Genomic DNA, 16,004 nt, shown 5'->3' on the forward strand with positions numbered 1-16,004 from the left:
GTTGACTCCACACCCACAGACACAGGAGCGGGGAGGGTACACACCTAAGATCAGTATAAACATGTAGGCATACAAGTTTGTGTTACTGGTGCGTGGCAAACAGTGATTTCTGCTAAATATATTTTTTAATTGAGCATGACTAGCACCTGTTAATAAGTGATTAGAGTCATACGGTATATCATGTTTGAATCGATAAAGAGGAATTTTTTCAGTACAGAAGCGCAGCAACTTGAACACTGCAGTTTTTTTCCTCTGCCTTAACAAACGTTTCTCTTCTGTTACAGGATACCCTTCAGCAGTTAATAGTTATGCCCCTTCCAAACATTGTCTGCATTGCCAAGGATCCATTATCAGGTAACTCACACTCCCCAAACATCATGATGATATTCATGGATATACTTAAGCCCCGTTTCCACCAATCAATCCAGTTTAATTTAGAATATGCATATACATTATCAAAAGAACTGTACCAAAATAAATGATCAATACCAATGATGTGCGGTCAGGGGAGGCAGAATAACAACAAATGAATAATGACATAAAATAATCATTTTAAGTTTGTTGGAAAAAATACAATAAATTGGACTGCCCAGCCTAACGTCTCAGAAATGAAATACGTGGAAGTACTGCAGTACTCAACTTCATCCTGTCCTGCGTTTCATTGGTGTCCTTCCATAGAGTGGAAAAGCCAGTGGGTTTTTTTTGCGTTGAAGAGAGTTTGTTTATTAAAAAATAATATATTCTAAATCACACCACAAATTGATCTACAACCATGTCAAATGATTAGACCTACCCTAAAAGTATTTTGCACTCCCATTTTTTCCAATTTTATCTTTTATTGTTAAAATCTCCTGTTTGGTAACACTTGGCCTTCTCGATCAAGTACGTAAACGGACAAAAACCAAGTGGATAAGACAAAAGCAGTGTACCACCATTGTTCAGTATGTAAAGGCCAAAAATATTGGCATGCCAATGATGCCAATGTGTTTGGCCATGCCTGTATGGAATACAACCAAAGCAGTCAAATGCACACAGCCATGAATAAACCGTGCAATCCTACCTACACTCAGTGTTCCCAGCATCACTTGTTACCTCTGATGAGTGAGAAGTGATTTTTTTTTTTTCCATCGGGGTTCAACAGCTGCTGCGGTCCAAACAGAAGCTGTAGTAATTCTACACATGATCAAAGTTAGATTTGTCAGATGAAAACATGATTGCTGCATATGACTTTAAAATGTGATATTAATGTCCACTTTACTACTCCAATTCATTAATTCCTAAATCTGCACTCTAAGCATCATTGGGACTGTAGGTCTTTTAGCCATAAATTAGCCACATCATTGTTTATGCCGCAGGGTTCAAAGCGACTTATGGTCTGGAATTTACGGTGCTCTATATGTTGTTACATTTCTATTTGAGCCGTCCACCAGTTTTTCTTGCAGCACCTTTTCAGTGCATACCTTACTCCAAATACATTAAAAAAATAATAATAACGTTTGAGTACCGACACAAACTGAGAATACTTGTTCTGCAGATACAAGCAATAATGCTTTTATCATGTTGTCAGGACAGAAATGTTAGTGGTAGCATGGTGTTACAGCTCTTGAGGACTTTAAAAGCCCCTTCAAACAACATTCAAAGAGGTTTTTTTCACTTTAATATCTGTTTTTATTCTCCACACACTCTTTCTATCATTTTTTGTAAACTCTAATCCAAAAATACAGAGGAAAAAGTTACGATTTTGTGTTGTTTACCCCCCACAGCAAAGAGCATGGAGGAGCTGAAAAGACTTTTACTGTTGATTCTTGGATGTGCTGTCCAGGTAACTCGCACAAATACACATGCCCAGACAACCAGTTTCTCCCACTGAGTCGCTCCCAGGAATAGTATTTGTGTTTAGTCTTTCATGTCTGAGCAGAGCAGGCTGACACTGCACCAATAGTCGATACTGTACGTTGTACACATTGCCACACTAGAAGCGTTAAGCATTAAGAGTAATTAAAGAAAAATATTTGCTTACAGCTAGGGATGGCTTGATGTCACTTTTTTATGTTCAATACTGCAAAGCTGTGTAGTTGCCGATACCTATCCAATACCTTTTCCCTTTTTTGGTTATAATACATTTAATACATTTGTATGCAGGGGTGCTCCGATCAAAATTGGCTGATTTCTGTGAAAAGCACGTGACGGGCATATGCCCATACATGCCTTTCAACACAGATCACAAAAGCCAATCACCTCTAGCTGTACTATTGCAGCATGCAGTCTGTAGTGAGCTTCTCCCGCCCACTTCCTCCCACACAGCGCAGGCGTGCCAAGGCCAAAACAATCTGCGTTTTGGGACTCACCTTATTGGTTGTGAGAGTGATATAAATTTTGCACCCTGCAAAACATGCCATGAAAAAAATATCTCACCGGGGTGGCACGTTAAAAAACTTGAATTTAATGCGGCATTTGGGGGGCGGGCACTTGGCGGGGTGTGGTATTCGAGTATTCGAGGCTCGCGATGTGACCATCAGTCTGGCGGCAGCTAATGTGGACAGCATGGGCAATCGCCCTTGTGTGCGTGGCAGTCGGAGGTCTAAAGCGGATAACCCGAAAAGTGGTTGGATTCGTAGTAGGTGGTGGTGGACACTGGGTTTGCCGACTGCCTGGGGGTCCTACTGGAGCGCCATCCAGCTGTGTGCTCTCGCATCCAAGATCTCCTCCTTTAAAAAAGTTTCACCAGTGATATACAGTATGTTTGCTTGGAAAAAGTAAGTCAAATATGTTATTGCCTAAATGAAGGTGATTTCATGGTTCCCATTTCATAGCATATAGCCAATAGTAAATTTTAAAATGTACACTTAATCTGTGTGATCAGTATCGGCCAATTTCACTCTCAAACCCTGATCGGAGCATTCCTAATGTACAGTGATCCCTCTTATGAAGGTTAATTAGCTCCAGACCTGACCGGGATTTGCGAGTTTCCACGAAGTAGACTGCCCTCTAAACATGAACTAACACCATTATAGTCACCTTTACACTCGCATTACCCAATATAGAAGACATAATAAGAGTATAGAAGCCATTTAAGACATAAATAAGACGCTTGCTTGTGTGTGTTACTATAAATGTTTTCCCCAGAGGAGCACAGGAAGTGACGTCGGGTTCAGAGTTTACTTTTTTAGCTTGGTTACAGCCACAACTGTAGCCCATGTTTTAATTAATTGATTTTTGTTACGGTTTATTGTGCCTGTTGTTTCGGCGACCAAGTCTGGTGTGTGTGTTTGTCACCAATTATTAGAGTACGATGACTGACACCTAGTGACCAGTGTAGAGTACGACATATAATTCACAGCATCTTTGAAGGCGTCTTTTGAATGTCTTATATTTGTATTTTATTTTATTTTAGTGTATTTATAATGGATGACATACAATGTCATACATGCATGACTAAAATGACCTCTCAAACACATTATAATGGGACTGCTTGTGTAGCTTGTCGTTACCAAAAGCCGCAGGTAGATTGCAGTGTGAGAGTCACCAACTGGATTGAACAATACCTACTTCCAAAATAATTTCAAGTTGTACCTGCTTATACTGTGTTCAATAAGTAAGACGCTAATAAGTTTATTATTAATGGACAGAATTGGACGGAATATTTCATTTTCACTCAGTTTTTTAAGCCACAGTTGCTCTGTTCCTCCCTTTCATCACTATGTCCTTCCTAACATTACTCCTGCCCCTTTTTTCCATTATTTTGTCTCCTTCCTACTTGTATTGGTTAGACTGGTTTCATGATACAGGAGGGATGGGAGCAGTCAGTGAATGGAGAGGTCGGAAACAGTGTGTCAGGCCACATTGAAATGTTGATTATATGATGGATAACTCTTAATCGACTGAGGCAACTTTTATGTTCGGCTAAATTTCCCTTACTTACCCTTTCTGCTGATGCCTGTGTTATGTTTTGTCTCTATGTTTTAACATATTGAAGTGTTTGTGAATACTCAGTGTGAGCGTAAGGAGGAGATGATTGAAAAGATCAAACTGCTGGACATTGAGACCCAGGCAGCCATTGTCTCGCACATCCAGGAGGTCAGTAGAGCCTATACCACTTTAACAATCAAGACTTTATCCTCTTGACATGACATCACTGCTGCTGTATGTTCCTTACATTTGGTATAGCTGTTATGACCCTTTTCTACTGCAGAGTACCAACTGGCTTATCAGTAATTTCCACTTCAAAACAGTACTGTTTTAGTTTTCATGGGAAACTGTAAAAAACAAGCCTAATTAAACACACCAATCAGGTGCTCCCAACAATACCTGCTTATCATCGGTCTTTTTCTTGTGTTGGCCTTGTTAAGCAGGAAAAAATGGAAAGGTTGTACACAGGGCTGGGTGATATGGACCAAAACTCATATCCTGATATATTTATGTTTAATATCTATATACAAAAGTATATAGATATAGAAAGTGATTTAAGACAAAGTCAAAGTCAAATAGGCGTGTGAAGTTGTTTCATTAAAATTGAAAAATAGCCTCTAAAATAAAATAGTCTATTCCCTTTTTGAAATAAGTATGAAAAAGTAAACTATAGTCACATCAAAAAGTGACTATAGTCACTAGAAATATCGATATTTTAAAAATATCAATAGATCGCCCAGCCCCTAGTTGTGCATAATCACATCTTTGGTTCGGTGCAGAGGTGTTGTGATTTTCTACTAAAAGTCAGAGACGGGTCTATATAACAAACGAGATGTATCAAATGCTCACTGCTGTTTTTATTGTTAGAGAACAGCACTGCATAGTAATAAGGTTATATTTTGTTTACCTTATTGAGGCACATCAGGAGTGTCCAGACTTTTTACACTGAGGGTCGTATACTGAAGAATTTGGGGGTATGGGGTTCTCTATTGTGAGAGACTGCAGAAGCTTATATTGTGATTGAAACATTGCTATCTTATCTTTTGTGTTATAGGTGGCTAAGTAAATTCGTGTAATTTCTAATATCTCATGATTTTTAAATTTTTTTTGTAAAATGCTAAGGGCCAATAAAAAATGACATACGAGCCAAAAACAGCCCTTGGGATGCACTTTGGACACCCTGGAGTTACATAATATTGGGAACATGTATCAGTATGATACAGTGCAGTTCTACGCCACTGAAAAGTACCATTACTGTAGTCATACGAAACTTTGTTTTGCAGGTGACCCACAATCGACAGAATGTTCTTGACCTTTCATGGCTGGAGGAAGGAGCAGGACTTGCACAGGAAGAGCTGGAACCGTTGTCACGCAGCATGGCTACATCGCTACGGCAACTGATTGAGCAGAGAGACAAGGCCAGTGAGGTAACTACATTGGAAAAAAACAGCAACTGTCAAAGAATAAATTGAACAGAAAAACAAACAAATTCACGTTCATTAATACTCTAGTGGCAGACAGAGGCAAACTTCCAAACGCTCCAAACACAGAAAAGATCCAAAACTAAAAACACACAAACACCATAAAAACATGCAGCAGGAATGTGCTGCAAATTAAAAATGCTATAATCCCAGATCAAAAACAAATGCAAAAGAAAAATGCTGTAAATGCCTAAAACACACACAAACCCCAAAGCAACTGCATGAAAGAAATGCAAGTTCACAGAACAAAACTCTTAGCCAAGCTACAAGAACGTTAGGCAGGCTGAGGGATATCTTTCTTCCACTTGTCTTAGACCTGAACTAACCTGCATCAGGTGGCATAAGTAAGCCTAATTCCAAATCTGCAAAGTAGCAATATGAACAACCCAACAAATTAACTGATTTGTGAAAATAAACACAGAAGTGAAAAATAGCAATCTCATCACGCTAGCATTGATACACGACTGATACTATACTTGGTATCGACACTGTTGATATTTGAATCGAGCCGCTGAACCCTAGTTTATAGGGACCTCCAAGATGTTTTTAAGACAAAACTGTTGTTTGATATCAGACTATTCTGCATTTTCATTTCCCAACAAAATTTTCATTGAGCAATTCATTTTACACTACAGTATTAGCAATGCAGCAATGTCTTTTTGATCAATTAGTGCACCGTCTTTACTAAACTATGAAAACTTTACCAATGGAAGCACACAAGTGTTATTTAACTGACCGGTACCTCTACATGTTCATTGTGGAGTTTGTATACGCTGCTTGTTTGGTCACTCTGGACAAACACACACACACATCTGTCTTCATCTTTACTGTCATTGTAGTGCCAGCCAGGTTCTGCTGCTCGTCATTTACGGCATGTGGCGCGTTTTCACATCGTTTTTTCCCCCCACTTCCATTTTTTTTTTTTTAACTCGATAACAGAGGTGACTTCATATGTACAATATTATAATAAAAGTACAATGTTTCAAACATACCATAAGTAAATGTAAAATTGAACTTTTTAAAAACTACTTAAAGTACAAGTACATCGAAAAACTACACAGTTACAGTAAGGTGAGTCAATTGAATTTGTTACTTTTCATTTATGGTTATGTGTAATAAGAATAATTTTTTGTCCTTTTAGGTCATTGTAGATCTCACCAATGAGAGGGACTACTTGTCTAGCCTGTATCCCCAGGAAAGACAAATACGAAGCCCAGAGCAAGGGACCACTGCTGGAGGTGTGATAGTGAATAACGGGGGATCCGCCTTGACTGTAACCAGCCTTACCAAAGAAGAAAAGCAACATTTATCAGTGGAGCTTGCTGATACAAAGGCCAAGCTTCGCAGATACAGACAAGAACTGTGAGTCTCGTACTACGACATCTTTAAAGCTGACTACACATGAGTCCAGAGATGATTGGAGCAACCTGTGTGCAGGGAGGAGAAGACGGAGCAGTTAATGGATTCCAGACATGAGGTGGAGCGTCTGGATCAGGAGCTACAAAGACTTAAACAAGAGGTCAGCATTATTACAAATATCATTACAAATATACTACGGATGTCCGATATTGGCGTTTTTGCCAATATCCGATATGCCGATATTGTCCAAGTCTCAATTTCTGTTTCCAATAACAATTGATACCGATATGTGTAACATCACATAATTCTTGTTGTGAAACTAATGGATACAGCATCAACAATTAGCTTCTCGACGTGGCTGTAAACAACATCTCGCGTAAGCAAACCACCGTGTCTGCCTGCCGCTATTTCCACTTTGTTTTTACATTCCTGTTACCCCATAAACATATGAATGAATGAATGAATGAATGAATTGTGCGTAGGAATAGTGTTTTTCACAACATTGGCAAATTATGCTCTCAAAACATGCCAAATCATGCCATTATTTGGGTCAGTTTTAGTATCAGAAGCATTGCAAACACACAAAGCTCAACTGCTTCCACATTTCTCAACCAATTCAAACCATTCCAACATCAAAACGTTCAGCTTATTCGGGCTATTTTCCACATTCCCAAAATTCCCACTTTTTTCCCAAAATTCCACATTTTCCTAACTCAAATGCCCTTTGATTTAAGAACATAACCAACAGAGTCATTTCCCACATTTCGGAAATTCCCAGGTTTCACAGAATTCCACATTTTTTGGCTTAAAAATTTATATTTAAATTTATGACATTTTTCCACATTTCTCAACCTATTCAAACCATTCCAGTGTCAAAGATTCTGACTTAAGGTTTATCGGTTCAGTTTCAGCTCTTCGGCATTCACATTCAATTTCTACAGAAATTTCCTCTTCTAGTCATTGGTGGAATGGTTAAAATGGTTTGTGAATTGCATGAAAATGTTATAGAAACTGCCTTTATATAAATTTGTTCTCTTCATCAGATAAGCACTTCTGGAAAAATGTTATGGAGAGGATATTGTAGCTGAAGATTAAATTAAAAAAACACATTTATGCCCACACGAATATGCATATTTTTAAAACTAAAATTTTTCGATGCAAGACCAAGTCAGCTGTGGTAGCTTTTTTAGGCTTTTGATTGGCTTAAATGTGCAAGACCGCTGCCCCCACTTCGGTGGTTTAAAAAAAAAAAAAATCTCCATTTACACGAGTTAAGTTGGAAAAAAAAGGCTGTTTTACATAAAAACACATTCACTGGATGTGCATTGTGTCCAATCAGAAGCCCGAAAAATCAACAACAGCTGACTTAGTTGCACGTTATAATGCATCTGTTCATCAATATACTGAAATAAGATGTATATTGACGTGAACATTATCTTTAAAATCAGCGCACACTTAACCAGAGACCAGGATGCGTGAATGTTTTTTTATCACCCGTGAGTGTTATAAGGCGCACACTTGCATGTCTACTGCTAAAGCAGGGTTTTTGAAAATCTCTGATCTGGCTGGAATTTACCAGAGGCACAGTTTTTTTTTATGTTTGCATTTGCGTACCTACATTTTTTAAATATCCGTATTTGTGTGGACATAGCCTAAATGATCTTTGCATTGTAGTACACAGAACCTTTGTTTTTCCACAATGTATAGTGCAGCATACCCAGTAAAGTCTAAGCTGTAATGTTCCTTAGTAGAAAACAGCCTCCTGCATCTCAAATCGTTAACATAGTTTTTAACATAGTTTTTGACAGTGAATGTGTCCATACAGTCCCACCAAGCTGACTTGAATGTACATTTTGCATACTGTAGAAACAGACCATCATCTGACACACCATTATGTAAAAAATATGGTAGATATTGTATCTGCTTGTATGGATGCTACAGTTGAACATAGCACTACTTGGGACATCATGAAATGACGTACGGCCGTTTATCTACAACGAAGGAAAGCACATGTCATGTCCTGCGTGATTATGCTGTCGTTTTCATAGTGCATGAAGAAATCAAGTATACTTGTGTGTTTCTCCATGTGGTTCAGAACCAGTCACTGTCTTGTGAGGCGCGCTCAGTGCGAGTGTACCGGGACGAGGTTGACTCCTTGAGGGAGAAAGCGGCCCGGGTCGACCGACTAGAAACAGAGTTGACCCGATGTAAAGAGAAGCTTAATGATGTTCACTTCTACAAGGCCAGAATGGAGGTAAAAAAAAGTTTTTTTCTGATATATTCTTTCTTATGAATGTTTACTTTACTGTTGCAGAGCCTTTCATGTGTCTACTGTACATATGGGTATATTATACATGCATTATCAATTAAAACATCTGAATCCATCAAGTAGCCATAAATACAGTAGTAGTAGTAGTGTAAGCAGTCTCAGTACCGGTACCGGTCCCCAGTCACCTCTTCCAGTTCCACCGGGAGGACACCAAGGCGTTTCCAGACTAGCTGTGAGACACAATCCCCCCAGCGTGTCCTAGGTCTGCCCCAGGGGCCTTCTCCTGGCTGGGCATGCCCGGGACACCTCACCAGGGAGGCGTTTGGGAGGCATTCGGACTAGACGCCCAAGCCACGTCAACTGGCTCCTCTCGATGTGAAGGAGCAGCGGCTCTACTCTGAGTCCCTCCCGGATGACTGAGCTGCTCACCCTATCTCTTAGGGTGAGTAAGCCACCCTACAGAGGAAACTCATTCCAGCCACTTGTATCAGTGATCTCGTTCTTTCGGTCATGACCCAAAGCTCATGACCAAAGGGGAGGGTGGGAACATAGATCTACCAGTAAATTGAGAGCTTTGCATTCCGGCTCAGCTCTCTCTTCACCATGACAGTCCGGTACAGCGACCGCTGCAGACGCTGCGCCGATCCGCCTGTCGACCTCATGCTCCAACATTCCCTCACTCGTGAACAAGACCCCGAGATACTTGAACTCCTTCACCTGGGGTAGGACCTCATTCCCAACCCGGAGGGTGCAATCCACCCTTTTCTGACCGAGTATCAAGTATGTATATATTTATATATTGTCATTATGTACATAGGTTATAAAGATTAGCATTTATAGCAGATGCTATAAATAATCAGACATGGACAATAAAACAAAACCCTTGACTGACATTTACCTTTCAGACCAATTTTAGTCCAAGTGTGTGATCCAGATAATGTCCCGAGTTCATTGAAAAGGGGGAAAGATATGTTGATATCTCCTACTGCTAAGTGTGTAGATAGCTCGCCATCAGGAACATGACCCAAACAAGGTCCAGAAAACTCAAAAGAACATAAAAATACTTACGCAGATCTTTTTTTAATCCCTGCAGATAGATCAAACCACGGTATTTGTTACCATAAAAAAATATTTACAATTGAAAGTGGAGAAAAGAAAGCTCTAACTATGCGGAAGATCAAATGCTGACCTGCAAATATGCCGTGATCTACTGTATTTAGTCAGGAAATGTATTACTACAATTTTGGATGAAAAACATAGAGACAAATGTATTGGTCTCTATTTTGTACTTAATGAATTACTATATATTTAACCTCATTGCATGTCTTGACCTACATTGGATTGGTTTTAGGTTTTAGAAACACAAATGCGAAGAATGTCAAATTGGCACCTGCATCATTTCATTTTTCTGTGATTTTTTTTTTTTCCTGGGTGGAAAAAGTTTGGACATGTCTGTCGTAACTTAACCAAACCTTTAGCACAACTTTATGGGGAAAAGAAGGGAAGTTACAAACCCTCTATGAAACTAGAAGAACATGTCTTCTGGCTATGACAACAGTCAACTCATTGAGATTGTGTCTGCATTATCATTTAGGAGCTTCGCGAGGACAACTTGACACTGATGGAGACAAAGATATTGCTGGAGGAGCAACTGTCGGTGTCCAGAGGGCGCTGTGACAAAGTGCACACTTTGGAGAAAGACAACCTGTTACTACGAGCTAAAATACACGACCTGGAAATGGTATTGATTTAATATCTGTCTGTGTGTCATGTATACTTGTGGTACTGCCTGGCTGAATATAATTTCAAGGATGTTTTACATGAGAAATTACAGAAATGGTGCTATGCAATTGTTTGTGCCAAAATTGTATTACAATTTCAGTACAACTATCCATTGAGAGAATGGGTTGATAACTTCATATGCCTAATGTTACTGTATTTGTATACATTGACTAGCCACCTCATTATGACTGTAGGTGGGCGAGCCTGCAAAGTACGGTATCAGTTGGAAAAATAAGTAAATTCAGAACGAGTACTGTCTATATCAGGGGTCACCAACATTTTTTCTTGCGAGAGCTACTTTTAGAAAATGAAAATGGCCATGAGCTACTCATTTTTGTAGAAATGATTTTCATACCTTATTTCAACCCAAACAAAGCAAATATGCTTGTTTTACCAAAACATTCACAAAATGCTGGTACCCACAACTCACATTTTATGTTTCAGAATACATTTCTTTCTAGTGTTCTCACATTATTAACTGAAAACCTGAATGAAAAGCAGGCTTGCGGGCACCTCATGTGGTCGTGGGGGGCTACCTGGTGCCCGCGGGCACCGTGTTGGTGACCCCTGGTCTATATCAATACTGATACTTTTCACTTGAAATTTGTCGGGATCATTAAAGCTGCCGTATCTCTTCTGATCCAAATTACACTTTTTAAACCAAAAAAATGTAAGAATGCCACCAGCTAGTATATATTACCAATAGTGATTTTTAAAAACAGATTGAACAAATAAATGTCACATTCCAAAGATGAACTTTGAAAAAAAAAATGTTTGGCATTCATAGCATATTGTGTGATTAATGAATTTATTTACAGTATTATAGTCCCAGGTCTAGTTCCTACGAGACAGTTTTTTTCTGAATGAGAAATCTTGTTATATTTTAATCTCCTGAGATGTTGTGACACAAGTTCTTCTGACACCCCTACCTTTAAATGATATTTTCCTTTACTTGTTTCTTGTTGATCATGATTATAATCAGAATAAAACAAAAGACAAAGATTTTAGGCCAAGAGAAAAATATATTTTTATCACTAAATGTATTTGTGAACAATTTAATATACAAGTACAGGGTTTCCTCACAACATCGGCGCTCACCTTTTGCGGATTCGCAGATTTTTTTGAAGTGCAATCTTGCATATTTTTTTAACAGCACATGAACTCGCATTGTGTTCTGCGTCCTTGTGGTGTATTAGAGCGATCTATCGGTGCTCTGCTGTATGTGTCTGTTATTGTATTTACTACTGCTACCCGTAGAGGGTGTTGTATACTCATGTGAGAGTTGAAGATGTGTGCAGCGCCACCTGGTCTCAGTATGTTTTTATGTGCCTGTACGAGCATATTAGGAACCCACAGTAGACAATAGTCGGCTAAATATAGAGCCACAACAGTCCTTATTGGCTGAGGCAGAACCCGTCCATTGTGTTCTGTGTCCTGATTGGCTTCAGACCATTGTCAATCTATCTCCTTCCTGCTGTTTCCTGTGTGGTCAATAGTTAGCAAACTAGCTAACTATGTGAGCTGTTTGCTAGCTGCCAATAAACAATAGAAGAAGAAGCTAACTAACTAAATTAATCTTTGGTTCAAGGAGTAGGATGAGGAGGACGACGGCAGGAGCAATATGTTTTCACAAGGATACAAAAACGCAGCGCCAGGACGAGGTCAGAGGAGTGAATGCGCGAGTCACTTAATTTCTTGTATCCAACCTAGTAGATTGATCGTTAAAATTCAAATGAAATGTGAACTTTGAGAGTTTTTATTTTCTAACAATATATAAATATAACAATATCATCAATGTAACAATAATAATAATTGTGAGAATAAACAGAAGAGAAATTAAAATATTGCTCTCATCAATATATACAAGTATAAATCTGATAATGATACTACCAATGGTATTGATACTTGGATCTGCCCTCTCCGAATTGTGACCACTGGACGTTATATGTCATGGTATTTACATGTGACATAAGTTTTTATGTTTCGTGCAGGTGAGGGACAATGAGCGTCGCAGACTAGAGGAGCTGGTGGAGGAGAACATGCTGCTAGAGATTGGACAGAAACAAAGTATGAACGAATCAGCTCATCTTGGATGGGAACTGGAACAGCTGACCAAAAACCAGGACAATTGTAGCTCCGAGAGTAAGACACCCACTCTTTTTGTTCTCTGGTACTGGTTTCTGGTTCGGGAGCACAGTAGTTTGTTTTCCTCATGGTTTCCTCAAATTTTGGTTCTGCTGCAGCTCGGAAATCGTTTGTACACGAACTCAATGAGTGTGTCTCCAGCCGGGTTTTGAAGCTGGAGAAGGAGAACGGGGAGCTTCAAGCCACTATTGAGAGACTGAAAGAAGAGAATCACCTCCTGCAGGAGAAGCAACTCCATGCTCAAGTGCTTGACAGAGAAAACCAGGGTCTCAGCAAGAAGGTAGGAAGCTTACAACTTTACATTTTCAAAAACAAATCCAACAGACTCTTAGAGGTCAGGCACAGCTTGTAGCAACAAGCACTGAAATTGGGCAAATGCCAAAAACAAGTACAGTTCAAGACCAGCATATGTCATGAATAATTTCATAAAACAAAACACTAATGCGCCAACATTGGCTTGAAAGCTAACGCTAACATTAACACCAGCTAACACAGTATCATGTACATTTTCACTTCTACAGTAAGCATGGAAGTCTCCCCTTTCCTTTGATATAAAACCATTCATGTAGACCACCAGTGCTCACACTTTTTCAGCCGGTGAGCTCCTTTTTAGTCCCAAAGATCTACCTCCTACTCTAAACACAGTTTATACATTTTAGAAATATGAGTGTGTATGTACATTGTACATGTATATTAGAGGTGCACACACTTTTTCAGCATGCAAGTTACAAGTCAAAATGATTAACCTCTTACTATAAATCACATAACATATATATATCCAATCGGTAAACTTGGAATGTACTATACTAAATACTAATTATGATATTAGTATTTCACCATTCAAGGTTTACGGGTCATCAAAATAGTTTGTATCATTCAATAATTCTGAATTCAATTCAATATGGCAATGAAGATAATTACACATAACTCTTCAATAGTTCTGCATGTAACCTGCGTAGTGTGTCAGTAAAAATAGCTATGTAGCGTTCATTATACATACACTTCATGTATTACATCCAGTTAGCATTTGCTATAAAATATTACAGGTATACAAGAAATGAAAATGATTATGCAAAAGACAATGCAGCCAAAGTCAAGGCAACATATGAAAAAGGTTTCAGCAATGGGCACATTTTCCAGTTAATCAATAAATAATATTTTCACAACCGAAAGTGTAGAAAACACACGTATGTATACTGGAGTTCAGGACGCGAAGCAGAGCCATCAAAGAAACTGGCCGCTACAAGTGATGAATGGATAACTTTTGTTCTCGATACAGGCATCTTACCGCTGAGCTAGTTTATCCGTAATCGGAATAATAAAGATGAAAGTTGCATTTCCGTGAGTCACTTGACACATCTGTTCACCACTTACTTTGCCGCTGAGGCGCAACAGCGAATCAGGAGGGAGGCTTAATGTTAGCTGACATCTACAAAGTGACGTTTTTGATGTGGCTGACGCATGTGTTTGGCCCACACTACCTTCGCAATCGACCGTTAGATCGTGATCGATGTTAGTCATTTTGGATGTGGCTTTTTCGGGCCAAATTACCCAGGGTTTAAGACGTTAATGATAACCAATACAATTCATAGAAATAATATACAAAGACCCCAACAGTCAAACCAACCGAACGCTTGCTCACCCGTGACTACATTTGTGTGCGTAGTAAAGACGTGTCATTAAATTAATGTGATCACTTTTCTTGCAAGTCGTTAATGACAATGGCCACGTCACAAAAAATGAATACGGAGAATACACAATCTACAGTCAGAACAGCAGTAAAACAGTAGAATAGAAGTGATGGGACATGCAAACAGGACAGGACTCAAATTCTCAGTGTGAGCACAGCACAGTGTGACACGGTACGAATGGCCTAGTGTGAGTCCACCCTCATAATCTTTGGTCTTGATCTTTCAGTTGGAGCATCTCCAGGGCTTGCTGGACCAGGAGAAACTAACCAATCAAGACATGGAGTCCCTTGGAGAGGAATTATTAAAGGAAAAACAAAATCTGGAAAGAGATATGCATGCTCTGAGAGCAGAAAAAGACAGACAGGTAAATGGCGTGCACACACTCACAGAGAAGTTGTTGCATCAGTGCAAAAGATGGAACCCATTTAAGTCGCTCCCGCTTATGTCGACAACCCTTCTATGTGGACCAACTCATCAAGTCTCTGTCCATTGTGTTATTATTACTAAAAAGTGCCCGCTTAAGTTGACGTTGACATACATGTATGCACAGCATTAAAAAGTGCACAGCGTGACTTCCTGTTCAGTGCAAAGTAAGCTTCAAAATAAAAGCCTGGCAGTATTAATCTATTCTACAACAGCAACTAACTAAATGCACCCATTTATTTCTTTTTTTTTTATTGTTAACCGCCTGAAGGAAGATGTGCGCATGTGCAAAATATTTATTGTCATTTTAGTCAAGACACACAATTAAATTATTAGGGCAGCCTTGAAGTGTTGAATCGGGAATCAGTTGCTTGTATTGGAGTGCCAATATAGGAGATTTTAGATGCAGGCCGATATAATCTCCATCCATTTTCTATACCACTTCTCCTCATTAGGGTCGCGGGGGCATGCTGGAGCCTATCTCAGCTGACTTCAGGCGTGAGGCGGGGTACCCCCTGGACTGGTTGCCAGCCAATCGCAGGGCACATATAGACAAACAACCATTCACACTCACATTCATACCTGTGGACAATTTAGAGTCACCAATTAACCTAACATGCATGTTTTTGGAATGTGGGAGGAAACCGGAGTACCCGGAGAAAACTGGGTACAGAGAGAACATGCAAACTCCACACAGAAATGTACCAGGGGAGAATCTTCCTGATCTCCAGACAGTGACTATATAATTTATAATTTTTAATTTATACAGTATAATTTGCTGAAATTGGCCCAATATCAAGAACTGATCGGGACACCCTTAGAAATTACTGAAGGAGAGCTGTTTTAATAAGAATATAAAATACCGTATATTAAAACAGAAGAATCAAAATAAAAATATGCACAAATGGAGGAAAAGGATGAAAACAAACTGCCGTTGTTTCAAAA

The 16,004-nt window shown here is 39.2% G+C and overlaps 1 protein-coding gene across 3 annotated transcripts in view; it reads left to right on the plus strand.

The window, feature by feature from the left end:
- The window catches only part of ccdc88c (coiled-coil domain containing 88C), a 56,566-nt gene that overhangs the window by 13,658 nt on the left and 26,904 nt on the right, over positions 1-16,004 (plus strand). For all 3 annotated transcript variants that reach the window (XR_008573434.1, XM_054796640.1, XM_054796641.1), the window contains 11 exons: positions 285-354; positions 1,764-1,822; positions 3,994-4,077; positions 5,193-5,336; positions 6,532-6,752; positions 6,828-6,909; positions 8,845-9,003; positions 10,613-10,759; positions 12,792-12,942; positions 13,044-13,225; positions 14,863-15,000. Coding sequence is in view for 2 of the 3 variants with exons in the window: in XM_054796640.1 (XP_054652615.1) it covers positions 285-354; positions 1,764-1,822; positions 3,994-4,077; positions 5,193-5,336; positions 6,532-6,752; positions 6,828-6,909; positions 8,845-9,003; positions 10,613-10,759; positions 12,792-12,942; positions 13,044-13,225; positions 14,863-15,000 (1,437 nt within the window). In the remaining variant the exon portion in view is untranslated. The remainder of the gene's footprint in view (positions 1-284; positions 355-1,763; positions 1,823-3,993; positions 4,078-5,192; positions 5,337-6,531; positions 6,753-6,827; positions 6,910-8,844; positions 9,004-10,612; positions 10,760-12,791; positions 12,943-13,043; positions 13,226-14,862; positions 15,001-16,004) is intronic.

This window comes from Dunckerocampus dactyliophorus, chromosome 13, assembly GCF_027744805.1.
Source record: "Dunckerocampus dactyliophorus isolate RoL2022-P2 chromosome 13, RoL_Ddac_1.1, whole genome shotgun sequence".
NCBI classification, from domain to species: domain Eukaryota; kingdom Metazoa; phylum Chordata; class Actinopteri; order Syngnathiformes; family Syngnathidae; genus Dunckerocampus; species Dunckerocampus dactyliophorus.